This window comes from Amphiprion ocellaris, chromosome 8 (assembly GCF_022539595.1).
Source record: "Amphiprion ocellaris isolate individual 3 ecotype Okinawa chromosome 8, ASM2253959v1, whole genome shotgun sequence".
NCBI classification, from domain to species: domain Eukaryota; kingdom Metazoa; phylum Chordata; class Actinopteri; family Pomacentridae; genus Amphiprion; species Amphiprion ocellaris.
This window is the reverse complement of record NC_072773.1, coordinates 22,786,427-22,806,737: the sequence shown is the minus strand read 5'-3', so window position 1 is coordinate 22,806,737 and position 20,311 is coordinate 22,786,427. Positions and strand designations below refer to the sequence as shown.

General features: G+C 40.5%; 1 protein-coding gene across 5 annotated transcripts in view; it reads right to left on the bottom strand.

Moving 5' to 3' along the window:
- The window catches only part of LOC111572087 (melanocyte inducing transcription factor), a 40,710-nt gene extending 22,048 nt beyond the window's left edge, over positions 1–18,662 (bottom strand). For 3 of the 5 annotated variants that reach the window (XM_023275601.3, XM_023275598.3, XM_023275600.3), the window contains exon 1: positions 18,436–18,662. In XM_023275601.3, the coding sequence (XP_023131369.1) occupies positions 18,436–18,539 (104 nt within the window). In that variant the 5' untranslated portion in view covers positions 18,540–18,662. The remainder of the gene's footprint in view (positions 1–18,435) is intronic. The other 2 variants (XM_023275597.3, XM_023275599.3) reach the window with 1 other exon arrangement.
- Between the last annotated feature and the right edge of the window lie 1,649 nt (positions 18,663–20,311).

Here is a 20,311-nt window from a genome sequence, read left to right as displayed (position 1 = left end):
AGTTATCAAAACACTCCGCAAAAGTCTGAGGGCGTGGCCATAGTTACCAGCGGAATGCGGCCGTTTTGAATGTCTTGCCATGAAACAGGAAGTGCTGTCTAACTAGCCTGTACATGCTCCAGTCTGCTTCAAATTATACATGTGTGATCAGAGTCCAGCCCTAATCACGTCCATAGGTTGATATACACTCACAGTCATAGCGCCACATGGCGGCCATTTTGAATTTCTCGCCATTAAACAGGAAGTGCTGTGTAACCAGACTGTACATGCTCCAATCTGCCTGAAATTTTACATGCATGATCAGAGTCCGGCCCTAATCACATCTTTGTGCCACTTGGCGGCCATTTTGGATTTCTCGCCATGAAACAGGAAGTGCTGTGTAACCAGCCTGTACATGCTCCAATCTGCCTGAAATTTTACATGCATGATCAGAGTCCGGCCCTAATCACATCTTTGTGCCACTTGGCGGCCATTTTGGATTTCTCGCCATGAAACAGGAAGTGCTGTGTAACCAGCCTGTACATGCTCCAATCTGCCTGAAATTTTACAAGTATGATCAGAGTCCGGCCCTAATCACATCTTTGCACCACTTGGCGGCCATTTTGGATTTCTCGCCATGAAACAGGAAGTGCTGTGTAAGTAGCCTGTACATGCTCCAATCTGCCTGAAACTTTACTCTCTCAGTTGCAGCGCCTCCTGGTGGATATGCGTGGGCCAGTCGGGCCGCTCGGATGCGAGGACTCGTCCAACGCTGCTTGCAGCTTTTATTGGTTTAGTGGTTGGAAGTCAATAAAACATTAGCGTCAGTCAACTTGAATGCGTCAGTGGATGGAAGTGGTGGTTGCCTTGTGCTGCTCTTCACTTCACTGCAGCTCCATGGCTCCATCTGCTGGACGGACAGAAGTGCAGCAGCTGATGGCAGCTTCTTTGACCTCACGCTGCTGTCAGACCCCAGATTAGGGTTTATTTCAGATATATATAATAGAAAATAGTAATTAAAAAATAAGCTGATGTTGTATTTTTGCAGCAGTGAGTTTTACAGGGTTAAGAGCAACCAGTCAAAGGTTATTACTGAGGATTTTAAACAAAAACATTCAGGCAAACAGTTAACATCATAGGGTGCCTGACATGTTTGTTTTTTTTCTGGGTCGATACAGATTTTTTTTGTAATCAAGGAGATCAATAACCAAGATTTGGAATCACTACACATTTGCAGAAAAAATAAAGTTTTTGAACAGCACATAAAGTTAAGTTAAAATTAAAATAATCACGAGTTGCAGCCTTTGCTTATTTATGTTTTACATGCTGAAGTTGTCCTTCAGTGTTTCACTGATCAGATTGTGCTGTGGGCAGGAACAAGATCAGAGGGAGGCAGCTGCAGCAGACCCAAAGTAGTTTCACATTCATTTATCTGATCAGATTTCAGGGGGCTTTTTTTTTTTTTTTTTTTTTTTTTTTAAGAAATGGGACCAATAATTGAAAACATGCTAAATATCAGATGGGATTATTGGTGTCACAGGACATCTGCAGACACAGGTCAAAGATTACAAGGAGTTTATTTAACGAATGAAACTAAAACCAACACAGAAAGGATAACTAAACCAAGGTAAAAACAAAAAGGGGAAACCAGACTAATTGTAGGAGAAAGGTTCTGGTTTCAAAGTCTCTGGTCTGGCAGAGAGCGGAAGAATGAAGAACTGGGCCTTCGTGGATTAAGGTGATTGAGAACAGGTGAATCAACCCCCACACCTGTGAGAGAGATGGATGGATGGATGGATGGATGGATGGATAGATAGGTAGGGAGGTAGATGGACCATAGATAGATGGATGGATAGGTAGATTCTGCAGTGGGGAAATTTTCAGTGTGGCAGTAGCAGATAGGAAAAAAAGTAAAAAGAAAAGCAGCACTCAGTGCACAGATATAAATAGATGCTTTCTCCTTAGAGAAGAAATAGAAATGCTTGTAAAAAAAAAAAAATCTTGTGAAATTGCACATATTGACTTATTTACATTTTATTGCAGTTACTTCATGGGTGATCTGAACTACTGGGAGCAGGTTTGATTGAACACAGTCTGACTGCTGCAGGAAGGAAGGACCTCCTTCAAACATCGTGGGTGAAGCAGTCTGTCCCTGAAGGAGCTGCCGGTGATGGTCCTGTTTCCTGCAGGGGGTGGGAGATGTCCTCCATGATAGACAACAGCTTTGTCATCATCCTCCTGTCTAACACCAGCCCAGGACAGAGCTTGCTTTCTTAACCAGTTTCTTTAGTCTCTTCCTGTCTGCAGCCGTGATGCTGCTGCTCCAGCAGACCACTCCATACAGGATGGCTGATACCACCACACAACCATAAAAGGTCCTCAGAATTGCTCCCTGCACCCCGAAGGACCTCAGTTTCCTGAGCAGGTGAAGTCTGTTCTGACCTTTCTTACACCGTGCGTTGGTGTTCTATCTCTAGACATGTTTGAATGTCTTTATCAATAAATGGTCAAACACATGTTGAGTGTCAGTTCAGCTCTTTGTTCCACACATGTATATGTTCCTATGTGATTGGTGTCTTGCAGTCAGAGTGTAAAGAATTGAAGCTGTCAGAGGCTTTCTGTGGTGAAGAGGCTGCAGGACATCAGCTGCTCCAACAGGTGACGCCTTTGTTCTTTGGCTCCAACCAGAACCAGCAATAAATCAGCATGAGCTGCAGCTTATCCACCTCATAGAGTGTATAATAAAGAAACCAAGAGGTTTTAGTTGATAGCTGTCTCTAGTGAATGACCAGCAGTGTCTTGTTCAGGTTGTGAGGAGAAGTAAAAAGCTTACAGCAGCTGGTATTCCCAGGTAGTCTCCCATCCAAATACTAACCAGGTCCAACCCTGCTTAGCTTTGCAGATCAGATGAGATTGGGTGTATTCAGTCTCAGAAACAAACCTACAATGGAAGTTCTGTACCTCACATGATTCAAATCTCCACTCACACCTTTTATTTGTCCTTTGATTGCTCCAGTACTGATTGATGCCATCATTTAAGCCAATTTACAACAACACCTTGTAGGAAATGTGGTGCAGAGGTAAGTTCTGTGCCTCACATGTTGAAGGTCCATGGTTCAAATCCCCACTCACACTTTTTATGTGTCCTTTGGATGCTCCAGTACTAATTGCTAGCATCATTTAAGCAAAGTTAGAGCAGCATCTTGTAGGACAGGTGGTGTAGAGGTAAGTTTTTTGCCTGGCATGTTGAAGGTGCCCGGTTGAAATCCACCTTAGTACCTTTATTATCTTCACCTCCTTAATAGTTTTGTGTACCATCATTTACGAAAACTAACAGTTACACCCAGCAGGAAGGATAGCGCAGTGGTAAGTTATCTGCCTCTCATCCAGGAGGTTTTTGGTTCGAATCCAGCCCAGGGCTCTTTTGACACTTTATAAGATAAGATAAAGATAAGATAAAGTTCTTTATTTCTCCCCACTCCAGGGGAAATTTACATTGTTACAGCAGCTTTATTTACAATATATACATACTTTGGCTGTATGACAACCTCTTTCAACCATCATTACAACAAAGTCCACCAAGGACCTTGTGTGAAAGATAGCTCACACATAGGTTGTGTGTCTGTCATGTGGAGGGTCACGGTTCGAATCCCCACTGGGAACCTTGTGGAGGATGATAGCGGAGTGGAAAGGTTGTGGTCTGTGGAGTGGAGTGTCACTGGACTGGAGTTGAAGGGTGGTTCCTGCAAAACCAGGAAGTTGCTGGAAAAGGCAAAGAGCGCAAAGAGCGCAAGGAGCGCAAGGAGCGCAAGGAGCGCAAGGAGCGCAAGGAGCGCAAGGAGCGCAAGGAGCGCAAGGAGCGCAAGGAGCGCAAAGAGCGCAAAGAGCGCAAAGAGCGCAAAGAGCGCAAAGAGCGCAAAGAGCGCAAAGAGCGCAAAGAGCGCAAAGAGCGCAAAGAGCGCAAAGAGCGCAAAGAGCGCAAAGAGCGCAAAGAGCGCAAAGAGCGCAAAGAGCGCAAAGAGCGCAAAGAGCGCAAAGAGCGCAAAGAGCGCAAAGAGCGCAAAGAGCGCAAAGAGCGCAAAGATTTTATTTATTTATTTTTTTTTGGTTTTCACGGCCACAGTTCGGGGACATAAAGGAGTTTTGTAGAGAAAGATGGATGACCCGTCCAATGCTGCTTGCAGCTTTAATTTTTAACTTGAGTTTGGACTCGACAGTTTTTGTGAGGAGGTTGGACTTTAGGCTTTGTGCTGGAGGGTTGAACCCTGATTTCCAAGATGTTCTAAGTGTACAGACCTCTTGAGTCCTGAGGAGATGAGCTTTCACACAGTGTGAGGGCTGAAATTTTCAAAGTTTCACAGTAGCTGTCTGTAAACTAGAACCTTGAGATAGTCCAAGGACTCGTGTCTTCTATGTCCATGTGTAGTTGTCTGTTAGTTTGAAATGTCAGATAGTGTGAGGACTGAAATGTGCAAAGTGTCTTAGTACTTCTCTGTTAGTTAGAAATTTCTGTTTAATCGAAGCCTTAAAAGTTGTGAACATGAGTCTTGATTTCACATTTAGAGTATCCATTTGAGTTGGTGAGATGTTCACCTGTGTGCTATTTAGAAATGTACCAGAAACTTTGATTGTATTCACTGAAAAGTATAGTTAGTGGTGATCAGAAGGTAACATTAGTTTGATCAATGATTTCAACTATTAGTAGACTTTATGAGGGAAGCAGTTTTGAGAAAAGAGTTATTAGTAAATCAATTCATAGTGCAACCCAGAACATTGAAAGAGGAACTGTTTGAAGAAACAACCAGATGTTTTTGTTTCAGAATAGAAAACGTTTTAAGATATGTAAATTTATTTGTTTTTTTGGATTTTGTTATTGTGTCTTCTGTGTAATTAGATATTCAAAAGTGTCACTGGTGTTTTTCAAAATTTTTGTCTGTATTTAGATTCATCTTAAAAGTGTAGTCTTGGTCTTTTGTCATTCTGTATGATTTTATAATATTAGATTAGATGTCCAAATGTTCTGTCTTTTTAATGTGTAATTGTTGAGTCAAAAGTATTATTGGATGTGATGAGTTAAAATATTATTTTCAATATTAAATGTTTAGATAAACTGTTGTAGTTTGTAATTTTAAGAACTTGTAGTAGATTTTAATGTGTAATTGTATATTTAAAGTTTTCATAGTAAATTGTGTTTAATTCCTAGTAAAAGTGTTATTGTCTTTAAGGTGTTTATTTGTAAAGAAACATTGAACTATTTAAATAAGTGTACTAGTGTCTTTCACTTTTTGTTTGGATAGGCGTAGTGAGAGACAGCCAGACAACGGGGTTAGAAATAAGAGGTAGGCCAGCGCATACAGCATGGGGTGTACAAGCGGGAGTCGAACCCGGGCCTCAGCGGCGGGGACCAAGTACATACGTCAGAGGCGTAACCCGTAGAGCTACATGAGCACATATGTTCTCGCCTTGTAAACGTGTATAAATCCAATAGAAAGTCTAGGGATAGAGTTAGGGTTACAGAGCAAGGTCCTTACAGCATTAATGAAAAATAAGGTAAATTTAATATGACACATAAATATTTTTAATATTAATACTAAGCAACAGAATAATCCGAGAAATTAATCCACGGTTTTCCCTTCAGCATTGTGGGTCTAAATATCCTCTATCGGAGACGTGCAACCACAATGCTGAAGGGAAAACCCCAACTTTATTTTATAAATTTTTTGGGTTGAGTGGCTTAATATTAAATTATGAAAAAATTTTAATTTATATATCAATTTTTTATGATACATTACAACTGTCAGGACCTACCTCTCCAACCCTAACCCTTCCCCTGGACTTCTATTGGGTTGGTACACCTTTGCTGACATGCAACATGTGTGATCATATAGCTCTGCGGGTTAAGCCACTGACGCATGTAGTAGGTCCTCAACGCTGAGGCCCTGGTTCGATTCCCGCTCGCAACCCCGTGCTATATTAGTTGTTCTCATTCTTATTTCTACCCCATTGTCTGGCTGTCTCTCACTACGCCTATCCATCAATTAACTGCAAAAGACAACAACACTTTTTTACAAATTTCCTGTTTCTTTATTAAATACAATTCTTTAATTTCTGATAGTATGTGTTTTTCTGGGATACGTGCTTTCTACATATTTTCTTTAGCTCAAGAATGTTAAACAGAATGAAACCATATGTTGAAACGTTTACTTTAGCCATCATTCATCACAGGTTGACCTGTGGGTTAACCTAAAGGGACTAGGGACCTCCTGGCTCCCTCTTTCTCTCTTTCTTCTTCTCACGCAATGTATTCTAATCTATGCCAGATGTTGAAACCTATAAAGATCTAGTCATTGTAACTCTCTTCATTCATCCACCGCATGATGCTTGAATCACGAGCTCGTCCGTATTAAATGTACTCTTAATTTGATCTACCTGTGTCATCTCTTCATTGATGAACATCCACCTTCAGATCAACATCATTTCAATTTCTTACATCTTTTTTTCCCCCCCATACTTTATAAAAGTTTAATTGTCTTAACTTTTTCCCATTTATTTAATTGCTTCTTTTTTATGTGTTTTCTTTCTTTAATCTTCTTCTTCTTTCTAGAATTTTACACCAACCTTAAATTTTGGGTCATTTTTTGACATTTTGAAAAGCTATCAACTCAAACAGGGTAACACCGACAGATATGAAATTCAGCCAGGATGTACTCCAGGCATGGGTGATCAAAAGTTATCAAAATGCTCACCTTAAGTCTGAGGGCGTGGCCATGGCGGCCTCGTGAATTCTGATGCTTCGCCATGAAACATCAACTGCTGTGTAACTGCCCTAAACATGCTCCAATCTGCCTCAAACTTTACATGTGTGATCAGAGTCCAGTCCTGATCACATCCATAGGCCGACATGCATTCTCGGTCGCAGCGCCACCTGGTGGACGTGTGCGGATTCGCAGACCAGCAAGGATGCGAGGACCCGTCCAACGCTGCTTGCAGCTTTAATTATTATTATACTTTTTTCTACGGACGGGGAAAACGCATTTTTGACGCCCTAAACATACACGAAAACGCATTAAAATCGCCACACACATCAGGACCGGCGAAAAATTTGATATTTTAGGGGAATGGCACGCGTGCGTGCCAAAATGGCTCAATAGCGCCCCCTAGAAAATTAAGAAAATTCAGCCCCCGGACAGCGTTTCACCTAGAGCTACGAAATTCGGTACACATATGTAACTCATCAAGACGCACAAAAAAGCCTCTTGCAACATTACCCATAATGCAACAGGAAGTCGGCCATTTTGAATTATGAGTCATGTTTTGGACAATTTTGTGTCATTTTTGGACATTTTTTAAAATCTATAAACTCAAACAGCGTAAGCCCGAGAGAGCTGAAATTTGGCCAGGATGTACTCCAGTCAAGGGTGATCAAAAGTTATCAAAACGCTCCCAAAAGTCTGAGGGCGTGGAAATGGCGAGCCACGGAATGCGGCCATTTTGAAATATGATTCATATTTTGGACAATTTTGTCATTTTTGGACATTTTCAACAGCTATTAACTCAAACAGCGTAACCACGAGAGAGCTGAAATTTGGCCAGGAGGGACACCAGTCATGGTTGATCAAAAGTTATCAAAACGCTCCGCAAAAGTCTGAGGGCGTGGCCATAGTGACCAGCGGAATGCGGCCCTTTTGAATGTCTCGCCATGAAACAGGAAGTGCTGTCTAACTAGCCTGGACATGCATCAATCTGCCCCAAACTTTATATGTGTGATCAGAGTCCAGCCCTAATCACATCCATAGGTCGATATACACTCACAGTCTTAGCGCCACATGGCGGCCATTTTGGATTTCTCGCCATTAAACAGGAAGTGCTGTCAAACCATCCTGTGCACGCTCCAATCTGCCTGAAATTTTACATGCATGATCAGAGTCCGGCCCTAATCACATCTTTGCGCCACTTGGTGGCCATTTTGGATTTCTCGCCATGAAACAGAAAGTGCTGTGTAACCAGCCTTTACATGCTCCAATCTGCCTGAAATTTTACATGTATGATCAGAGTGTGGCCCTAATCACATCTTTGCGCCACTTGGCGGCCATTTTGGATTTCTCGCCATGAAACAGGAAGTGCTGTGTAACCAGGCTGTACATGCTCCAATCTGCCTGAAAATTTACATGTATGATCACAGTCCGGCCCTAATCACATCGTTGCGCCATTTGGTGGCCATTTTGGATTTCTCACCATTAAACAGGAAGTGCTGTCTAACTAGCCTGTGCATGCTCCAATCTGCCTGAAATTTTACTCTCTCAGGTGCAGCGCCTCCTGGTGGATATGCGTGGGCCAGCTGGGCCGCTCGGATGCGAGGACCGGTCCAACGCTGCTTGCAGCTTTAATTAATTAGTACTTTTACTTTTGATACTTGAAATAGCTTACAATTATTTTGGCCTTTTATGCACACAGATGTGTCATTTTTGCTCCACCTACTTGTCTTGGAGCAAAGTTTTGTGGTTAAAATTTAGTTTTCTATTTTAATTCCGTCGAGGAGTCGTAGCGTCAGCGGAGTTACGTGAAGATTGCCGCTGGTTTGTTTGTCTGTCTGTTCGCAACACTACTAAAGAACGGACAAACAGATTTGGATGAAATTTTCAGGGAAGGTCAGAAATGACACAAGGACCAAGTGATTAGATTTGGGCAGTGATGTGGCTTATAGTCTGGATCCACGGATTTGTTAAAGATTTCTGTATCATTGCGAGATAGCGGCATGACGTCATGTAACTATGACAACAAGTGAACACTACGTCAGCTGCCTGCTGACGATCACATGATTGCGATCCTACTAAAAATCGACCATTGCGGACTTATCGGGACATATCCGTCGGGAATTATACAAGGAACAACTGATTGAATTGTGGGGGTGTTTTCTGAGTCCCATCAATCCACTGCCAGCGGTACAATGACTGAGCAGCCTTGGCAGAGTACTGCGCTCTCTGAGTGCTTTTCTTGATTATATATGTGTTGTGCATAGATGGGAGCACAGCAGCTAACATATTTGGTGGATGTCTTTCACCAACAGAGTCGCATTTTACATGAACATTATTTTTATAATAACATCTCCTGTTGGAGAGTACAACTAGAAGGTGTGATGCTGGTATGTATCTCTGCACAGCCATTTTTACATCCACTGCTCCTCAAGTTGAAACCACCAAACACACATCACCGACAGGTTTCCCCCTTCAGTCACACATTGAGTTTTAATAGTTTTGGCATGCACTGTTCTGATGAAAACATCTTCACGCCCCTGCAGGCAATGTGAGTGAGAACAAATTCTTCGCCACCTCCAACCAACACAACATGTCGAGGTGCGGCATCGCTCCTGGGCAAAAGAAAGTGTACACCAGTTCGTCTTCACCTCACAAGAGTCTGAAGTGTCAGAGAAAATACAGACACATTTCCCAACCATGGGAACACAGTGAGGTTCATAGAGTTGTTTAAGGACACTTCAGCAGAAACTGATGTTTTTTCAATCAAAAACACCAGTTCATGAAACTATGAGTAACATCTTACATAATTACAGATGTTTTGTTTGCAATAAAAATGTCAAATGAAAATGTTTTCATAAGCGCACAATATCAATATGCAGTGGTAATCTGTCAAAATATCTATCTATCTATCTATCTATCTATCTATCTATCTATCTATCTATCTATCTATCTATCTATCTATCTATCTATCTATCTATCTATCTATCTATCTATCTATCTATCTATCTATCTATCTATCTATCTATCTATCCACAATATTATTATAATCAATATAGGCAATATATATAGGCATATAGGTATACTAATTGCTTTTCCACATACACAAAGCCAAAATATACACATGATATCATGTTTAAATAAGCATAGAAAATGTATTTTGATAATGAAAAATGACTATTTTTGATGTGGGGATTTTGCATAATTTTTTGGCCACATCAGTTGCCAAAATACATTGTTTTTACAGTGTACTCTTATATACAACATACACTATGTAATACTGATACTCAATTAAATATTTCAAACATATCCTAAAATGATCTCCATATTACACACATATCTCACACGTATAATTATTATTTTTGCAGTACAATTTCTTTATAGTTAATTGACAGTGTTTATACCAGTATAACTGTGATATCCAACAAGAACCTAAAATAAAAGTCACAATGTTTAAAATATCAGCCCCATGGGTTGCTAGTTTTAACCAGCCTTTGTTGAAATAATTGCAGGAAAGTAATCCCAGGATGTTACTTTTTAGCGGAGATCTATTGAGCTGTAACACCTCAAGATTTTTAACATTTTCTTGACTATCCGATTGTGCGTTTGTGTGCATGAATGACCAGAAACCTCACTACAAAGCAAAGCTCAACCTCTCTGACTCCCTCTCTCTCTTTCTGCTTCTTCCTTTTGACTGTTTGGTGGCTTTGTGCCAAACAGACCACTGAAACACATAAAAAGCTCTTTTGTCCTTTTTAAGTTTTTCACTCTTGTGTGTGCACACACCTCCTCTCATGTTTGTGTGTATCTCAAAGAAAAAAAAATAAAACAATGGTTGTACAGTCTTGAAAAGCCCCACCCACCCAACTCATGATTCCTGATTGTGCTCACTGTGCTCTTCCATCATACTCCACCATTAGTCAAACTGTCACAGCTGAGCGTTTGATGCAGGATTTAATGACTGACAGACAGGCAGCAAACAAACCGGAAAATTAAGTAGCTTTGCATCCAGAATAAAGTGAAGGTAAGCAATAGTGGTCACTGAAGTGCCCAAAGTCTGATCAGAGTCAAAACACTGAGATATTACAGGAAAATAATCTATATTACACACACACACTGCACCTCTAAAATTCCTGACAACTGACTGCTATAAAGCTTCCTCCTAGTTTGCACACCTAATGACCCTTAAGTGACCAAAGAACAGCTCTGCCTAATGGACAAAAATGGTAAAACAGCAACCTCATACAAAAATTCTTAGCATTTCAAGAAGATTTTCTACTTTACTTCTCTGATGCATTAAATACAAACTCATTTCTTAAAACTATTCTGCTATTAACTTTGTGTCAAAATGTGTTACTTATCACAGTAACATAAGATTTTTAAACTTAATAAGTTTTCAGTTCTTAGTTATGAATCAATGATCATTTGACAAAAAATATGATTCTGGTATAGCCACAACTTTTCAGCACAAAATGCACAAGAAGCAATCTGTTAAGCCTATGATTGTATCAACTCCCCACACAACTCTGTGCACGCTGTCCTTCACATGTGCATAAAGTGTTGTACACACACACACATGGATTCCACAGTCACGCCTTAATGCATGGAAACAATATCATAGCTGCTGAGGCGCCATACTCACAGACAGTCAATTGAGCAGGGTCTGTACACTTGCACTCCTACGGCCTCCATGTTTGTTTGTTTTTTCCTGAAGGTGCACCACCTGCCCTTGGAGAGCAGTGAAAGTCATGCTGGTGGTGCAGCGGTGAAAGTGTGTCAGAGGGGGAGGCTCCGGGGCCCGGCCTGGAATCTCCAATGGCCACACAGAGTCCCAGGCAGAGGACCAGCCCCGTCCTGAGAGCAGGCAAGAGGAGAGGGCGAGTGCCCACTGGAAACACTCTGTCCATCAACACACTGTTCTGAAACCACACAGATACTGTTTCACTTAGCGACGTGTGCCGACACGTGTTGACTGGACAGCCAACGACCAAGTAGTAATGACTGTGAGGACCCTGTCTGTCCAAAATGCCGTGAGCAAAAAAACAATCAAAAAAAAAAACGCGCCTTCATCTGCTGTTACAATGCATTTATTAGATAATTCAATGAAGTTTGAAGTGACCTATTTGCTTATTTTGCTTAAACTCAGGGGTTTTCGTGCATAGAAGATTTTTTGGCACTTCCTCAAAGATATTATTGAAAAAAGTAAAAGAAATTACCAAAATTATAACAATGCAACTAATTAGATTTTTTTTTTTTTTTTACTGTTTTGTTTTTTGGGTGTTTTTAGGCTTTTTTTTTTTTTTTTAATCTAAGGTCACACAGGCTCATTGCTTTCACTGCACAGAGACACTGATCATGTATAGTCACCCCTCAAAGATCCCTTCAGAGCCAGGAAAAACCCTGGAAGTTCCTTCCCATTCACAAAATGAGCTGATTTTTGTTCTTTGTTTTGGATGTTTGACCTTCACTGTGCAGAATGATGCATGGGCATCTATGTGCCTTTGACACTAGCAAGCTGTTTCACACTCATCTGCCTAAAGGTTCTCCCTATTTCTGAGATACGGTTATTATTATTATTATTAGTTGTAGTAGTAGCAGTAGTAGTAGTAGTAAAAACATTTCTAGAGGGGATGTTCTGGGTACATTTTCTCAACATTTAAAGTAATGAATCAGTTTAGTTTTTTTCCAGAAAAATTCATACACGATCACTGTAAAGTAATGTTTTGATCATTTTGACCTCCAAACATAATAAAAATTTTGGTCTTTTGATTGTTTTTCAAATCAAAGATACATTTTTAAACTGAAAGTCGGATTCATATAGAAGCACACAAGCACACTTTTCACACAATGCATGCACAGTATGACTATACTGGTATAAAACAACAGGGACACACTGTTTGCACACTGTCACTGGATCAGATATCATCAAAATCAGCCTACATATTTTAGAAAATCTAGTTATACTCAACAAAACCACTGAAGTCCTCATATAAAATGTCCTTAACCTTTCTCCCACCAAGGGCTGCTTTTTCATCTCTTAGCTCAGTGCACTTTCTCTAACGTCTAACCCTGTAGTTTTTTATTGCTGAAAAAGGGAGAATAGCGCAGCATAATGGGAGAAGACAATGACTTAGGAACATAGTCGGACATAGTTATAAAGGGACTGCAAGGCAAGAGCAGCGAGGAAGGACGAACTAGTGAGATCTCAAGTCAGAAAGCAGCTAGGAAACAGCATTACTAAAACACAGTCCTGCAAACTGAGCGCTCGTCACGCTCCTGCCTCCTTTGTCTCTACCAAACTGCAGGTGCTGCCCTCCTGGCAAGCTGCACAACCTCTCTGCTGGGATACAACTCAGTGATTATGACCCTACATGCCAGGCCATTGATCCACTCGGGCTCCCCTGGTGATCAAACACGCCACAGTTTGCTGCAGCTGGCATCAACCCCTGGAGTCAGTCAGGCAAATCATAATGGAAAGCATCTGTATGCATGTTTGCACCATCAGTTATGTAGGACTGGTACCAACAGGAGGCAGTAAAACATTTTGAAACCACTTTTTTCCAAAAAAAAAAAAAACCCCAACAAAAAACGGACTAAAAACAGGCAAGAGAGACACAAAAACAACTCGACAAGCTAGATTTATCAACCCACCAATTTTGTTATCCAATTTAGGTCTATTCCAGATATATTGGCATTGACATATGCTGTATGTTGCATGATATGAAAGCTTATTTAAAAGAACATCACATGGAAAAGGAGGCTTGGGATGAGTCAATAATTGTGTCATTTAGTGTGTCCAGCAAACTTTCTTGGATCATAAGGTAGCTAACAAACCGCATAGCTACTTTCACAGCTTGCTAGTTGAGTGGAAGCTAATGTGTTAGCATTTAAGTACATTATCCCTAAACATTCTAACTTTAATAGGACTCTAAGTAATGCTAACATAACATGTACAAACTGTTCACTTACAGTTCGGTACGTCTTGCAAACCAAACAGTTCCCGTCACTGCATTTACAAAAGCTACAATTTAAAAGTCCAGTTTTCCAACAGACAAAAAGTATTTCCTAAATGCAAAGTTGACCTTTTTAAATGCCTTATTCTTTTCCGCAAATGGTCAAAACAACAAAAAAAGCATAAAAAAATAAATTATGATAATCTGCAAATACCCACTGTCACTTAATGCTTCTCCTTAATAAGATACTTTTGCTATTTACTATAAATAGGACTTTCAGAACAATCACATTTTCCTAAAAACTTTCATGTTAAAAATTGTGTATAATTGGTTTTGCACTCTTGTCCTGAAAATTAACACTTCATCTGAGAAATTCATAGCTTCAGATGCCAAAGTAAAACTAAACAAGGTAAGCTGTTAAAGCACCCAAAGAGATAATCTGGTTCTTTGCATGATATTTCCAGGAAGCCATGACCGGTTTGGATAACGTGAACTTGCCGGGTCTTATTTCTGTAATTAGGTTCTGTGCCCTTCATAATTCCCCTCACTTGGTTTCAGCAGGACAAACTGCCTGAGGTCCAGTTCTCTCTCCTCCCTCAGTGCTTTAACAAGGAGAAAACAGAGCGTCCAAGGACATGAGGGGGATTTCTACAGCAAGTTGAATGAGTGCATTCGGTTTTCAAGTTCATTTAAGTAACGATGCACAAACACAACAATGCAGCTTTAGAATGGTAACACTTTAGAATGATCTGCCCTCAGTTTTCCTTGAAGTTGACAATAACAGACAATCAGCACATCATTCCTGCATCGTGAAGGACCTGTGGTAATAATTCATAGCTGAAAAATATGTCTCAGTCCTCATTTTTACACTCAATAACCATAAAAAAGACTTATCCTACAATTAACGATGTGTAACTGTAGAGCTTCAAAAATAACTATTGTTATTTTTCAGCTGTTCCACAGTGGATGATGTGTCTTTCCACACAGAAATCACAATCTTAGAGCTGAAAATATTGATTACTCGTTTCAGTGATTTTGCAAGTAAACACTGTAAAGATTCACTGGTTCCAGCTTCTGATTTCGCAACTTTGTCTGTTGTTATGGGAAAGTAAATTGATTATCCTTCTGTTTTGAACCTTTAGTTCATTCACGTTACTGTTATTCTCACATTTCCTGGGAAAAATCATTCTTCGAGGAAGTATTCTACAGACAAATATGATAATGAAAATAAAGAAATAGAAGTCATCCCCTGGTTTTATTAGGTATTAGCTAACTACAGTTTGCTCTTTAATGCTATATCTTCATTACTTGCATAAAGAGAAGGCCACAGGTAAAGATCTAAGAAAGTGACCTGCTCATGTTCGTCCCGTGTTGTTGCAGTCCCTACTGGTCACCAACAGAGGCAGACAAACATCACAGGTGGGTCCCTACGTTGAAACTAGAGAGGCGAAACAAAAAAATCCAGGGTTTGTGGGGACTTTTCGCTGCATAAATGAAAAGCAGACACACTATTTAAAGAGCTACAGGACAGGCTGAGATGCAGGAAAGTGACCACAAGTCCAGGACAAGTCGTTCTGACCGTATTTTACTCCAACACCTGCTTGTGTCATTTAGCCCGCCGCTCTTTCTTAGATCATGGATGAGACTCGTCGGCCTCTCTGGCATCTCTGTCTGGGATTCCCCTGAAGGAACAAGCTGCCCCCAGCACCGACTTTCATAACCCTCAAGCTCTGACTCAGCTCTTTGGCACTGGCAGATTGATTTGACTTTCGTATTTAAGCGAAAATGTAATTTTATTTACAATTTTTAGTGGAGCAAATATTGACTGAAATATGCAGCCAACTGATAATTTAGATGAGTTTGATCCCAAGCTACTGAAATATGCAAGACTTTAATTTTTCCATAGGGATGAGAGAGACACTTTTCCCACTTTTGTCGCCCTGATTTTTTATTGTGTATTGTATAGGTTTATTTTCTGACTAAAATCCTCACATTGTTGTCTTATTGTTGAGTCACCATACATCAGATGAGAGAAGAGGGGAGCTGAAAACAATATGAATCCTTTAAAACACTTCAACATTCATAGATTTCTCAAAAGTTTCCCCATACATTAGTGAGCATAACTTAAGACTTTCAGCTGCAGTTTGACTCAATGTGCAAAAAAAAAAAAATCAACTCACAGTTTCAGATATAACACATCCACTGCTAAATTTATACAGCTTATTTACACTGCATAGAAGACTAGCTTCGCCGCCTGTCTCACATCTATATTAGGCACAAAAAGTCTGGCACATCGTCTGCAGCAGTCTGTGTGCTCTGTCAAACTAATGCGGAGACAGCAAGAAAAACAAAAAGATCTGTGAAAGCTAAACTGACTTCTCTGTCACACTTAAGGTTTCCAATTTAGAAATGGCTCGGACAGCTGTTGCAGAAACATCAGACATCAATAATCAATCCGACTAATTATATCCATTTTGCGCAACAATGTCTCACAATGCGGCCATCGTGACTATTATTATGCTGGGTCATCCTCATGTGATGGGAAGAGGAAGTGGGATACCTTCAATCGAAACAAATGTTCAGACAACTTCACATATTCGGAAGGAAATTACATTAAGAAAAACAATCTGTGATTCTCCAAAACCAGTGCTGTCACTTCACTTACAATGAGACTAAATGCTACTGCTGCTGCAACACAACACAGCTCAGACTCAGCCCATGTGTGTGTAACAGTGTAATGACATTTCACTAATGAAAAAATTGAAAACATTAGCTTAAAAATGCAGAACTGGGTTAAAGGTTAGGACTGTCCAAGATGACATTTCCTCTCCCTGAAAACTGCCGTTTTGGTTGAATTTACAGAAAAAGAGACAAAACCAAAAACATGCAACAATATATCAAGAGCAGGAGGGGGAGGGAAAAAAAACTAACAGGAGTCTAGCAAACATCTGCAATCAGAGCTCTGTCTGAGCACAGTGGTGCACTGTCCTCTGTATGTCTCACCCTGACAATGAGGCCATGTATTACTACCTCTAGACTACGTGGCAGAGAGGTGCAGGCACAAAATACAGAAAATCAGACGGCGTTCTGTTAAAAGATGTACAGTCGTCATCATCGCACAGGCAGAGTGGCAAGTTTCACAACTTCCCCGTTGTATAACAACCTAAATATGATGCTAATTACCCGTGTTGATCTCACATTTTGTAACTGAAATTAATCACAGCCATGAAGTTTTGAGATTACTGAGAGTTCTTCGGGTTCATGCTTTCTCTGTTTTCCCTAAGGGAGTAGCTTTGGAAAAAGATTGATACCAGATTAGGAGGAAGTAAATTGAGACAGCTACCCTCACTCAGCCATTAGGTTAAAGAAACACACTAACATCTATAAAGCTCATGTATTTTATATGGCTTGTTATGTAAAAATGACACCCAACAAAAAATCCAAAAAGTCACATTGTCTGACAAAGACATGGTTTGACCCACAACCTCTGTAAAACCAATTCCTTTTAACTCTTCAGATTGAAAAACAACATGCATCCATGTGTATTTGTGACGTGGTAGAACTGGGCTACTTGCTTCCAGTCTTTATGCTAAGCTAGGATAACTATTTCCTGACATTTGCCACATTATTCACAAACTATGAGAGTGGTATCGGTTTTTTTCATCGAGCTGTCAATGAGGCAGCAAATCAGCACATTGTCCAAAGTATTGAGCGACTCCTTTCATGACTCCATAAGCTCCTGACAGATAATCGGTCATTTCATTGCATTAACAGCATCTGCATGTAACATTGAATACAAACAGACATACAAGACATCCCACTCAGTGTGCAGGACTTTCCCAAAAAGGGTGAAAGGTCAAGTCAGACCTGACTCAGCTCAATGTTGATTGTTTGGAAAAGGCCTCAATGTGACGAAGCTGGAAATAGCTTTCTAATAAGTCATTACTGTGGAGAGTTTGTCTCCTAAGATGCCTCGGGAAACATACATTTTTGTTGCAATATAAGAAAGGTTTGCTTTGTTAGCAATTTGGAACGTTTTCATCACTGATTTCATGCACTTTAGTTTTCCATTTCCGAATAAATTACAGAAAAGGTCATTATTGAAAACTGGATGTTATCTGTTTAAGCTACAAGCTGTTTCTTTGGTAGCCGCTTTATTTTATTGGTGTAAACAAGTTCCAGCCAGGGAATATTAGCTGTGAACTTTTTGAAATGGATTTCAGAATAACAGGCTCCGCTGTTCCACGACCTCAGCTTACGTTATTAACACATCATAATTTGACAAATCAAAGCTGATATTATCCTTTATGTTCCAGTGCTGTGGTGCAGCTTTTATCCATGCTAGATGCAACACAGAGATGAATCATTTTGAAGTGTAAGTCAAATCTAATTAAAACAAACCTGTATTTTGTGTAAGAATGAATCAACCATCAGCACAAGTGAGGCTGAGCAGCATCTCACTAAACTCTGACCTGTCTGCTCCTCCACAAGCTAATATTTGAAGTTGATGTTGACAACACCCAAGTGTTGCATAACTTCATGCCAGCAGGATAACCGTAAGGAATGAGGGGCAAGTTGGATCCCAGTTCGAAGCCCGGAGCCCGGAGCCGGGAGCAGCTCCTGTAACATCCCCGGAGGAACAGCCTCATCATGCAGGAACAACACTCAAGAAAAGTCTGCGGTGCAATTATCACCTAAACACCAAAGCCGCTCCAGCGTGGGAAATAACTGTCCACAGGCGAACAACTGACCTGTTTTTCAGGGGTTGACTCTTCAATTCGTAATACGTTTTAGGCTCCTCTTGAAAATCCTCTCCGACCTCGAAGTCGGGAACTATTCCCGATTCCGACTGCATACTTGCAGATGTCAACTTGTTTGGAAACGTTTAAAAAAAAAAAACAGACGGAGGATATTTCTGCCGCCGTACTTCTCTCAGCACCAACGAACTGTCAACGCCACACGCCTCTGTCAGGACCCGGAGCTCTGTAGTCCTCAGCGGCGGACAGAGCAGCGCCGCCGACGGGCTGCTGGAGCCGAACGGACTACAAGAGCCAAGATGCACCTGGGCTGTCAATGTCAGCATTGTTATGATTGGCTGCAACATCCGAGGGGATTTTTTTTTTTTTTATTGCACAGCCTTATTTGCTCACAGAGTGAAACTGAAGTGTCAAAGTTTCATTTCAGGTTTTATTTTCTGCAGTAATATTAATTAATGTTAATAATTAGCCGCAAACACTGTTTCTAAATTATCATCTTTATCACTTAAAGAAAAACTAAGCTCACATTACACCTGACAACAACAACAATAAACACATTTTTTTATGTCATTGTAAGCATGTTAATTTTCTATCTAAATATGCAATTTGCCATTCAACACTGCAGCCTGTATGACTCATACAAGCTATTTTAGTTTGGGAAATCACGATTAGAATGATTGCATGGGAAGACAAAATCAATAAAGGGTCAATTGTTGTAATTATTATGCTCAGTGGATCAAACTCCCAGAGTGACCTTGACAAACCGCTAAGTATGAATCAGCCACTCATGATGTCATTGTTTCATTAAAAGGATTGAACATTTCCATGAGGATAAACTGCATCTGGACTCTGCATCTTCTCAGTGATTCCCAAACCAAATGTCCACTTTTAAAACAAATCACACAAAATCATTCAGAAAATCTTCCACAAGCAGCACTCAAACACATTGTTGATCATTTCACGCCCTCAATCTTGTAGCAGAATATGTAATTCATGAAATCATGCAGCTATTTCATCCAAATTCACACCAACCTGTAGACTCTGTCGACCCTCATTCCTGTGTTTCTCTGCGTTTCCTGTGCAGACGGACTGACCTGACTTTGCTGCTCGTGTCCCCTCCTCAGCCCCACGCGCTGCTGCACCCTGCACACCAAGTTTGGTCTCCTCAGCTGGACTCCTCTGCACCACTTGGGTGCAGTATAGAGCTAAGAAAGACGGTGTTGGAGCTGGGAGCCCAAGAGGGGGCTTCTTCCATTCCAAAATGGAAATTCAGTGGAAGTTCAATATTTGCATTCGCCTCATCCTGCTGAACTGGTTTAAAGTCTGTATTTCACCGATGCAAATAGAATGCAAATGCACTTCTACTGGAAAGCACAAACCTAAATACTAAAAATAAGGCCTTAAAATGGCATAACATTAACTGAACACAGACATAACTAGAAGGAGAAACAGGATGTGAATTTTGTCTGTTTGTGCAGCAGACATCAGAGAAGAAAACCGACTTGGAGTCAAAACAGAAAAATATGATGCAGGAGCTGCAGGGTTTCACATTCAGTTATAGAAGACAGAGCCTGACTCACAATAGACTACACACACACATTATTCTGGTTGTTGTAGTTGGGTGAATGGAGACACTGATTACCCAGGGCCCCCCAGCAGTGGGAGGCCCCCAGAGTTTGCAGACTACAATGCCCTTTGTAATTCCTGAAGTGGGTATGGTATGTAAATATGTAATACTTCAGCTCAGATTGTTCTATCTTTGATGCGCAATTTGGCAGAAACCTACAAGAATAACATTTTACAAACTATAACACAAGAATGAATATGCTGTTTATGGAAGCAAAGTGAAACAAAACGTATTTCCATTGTG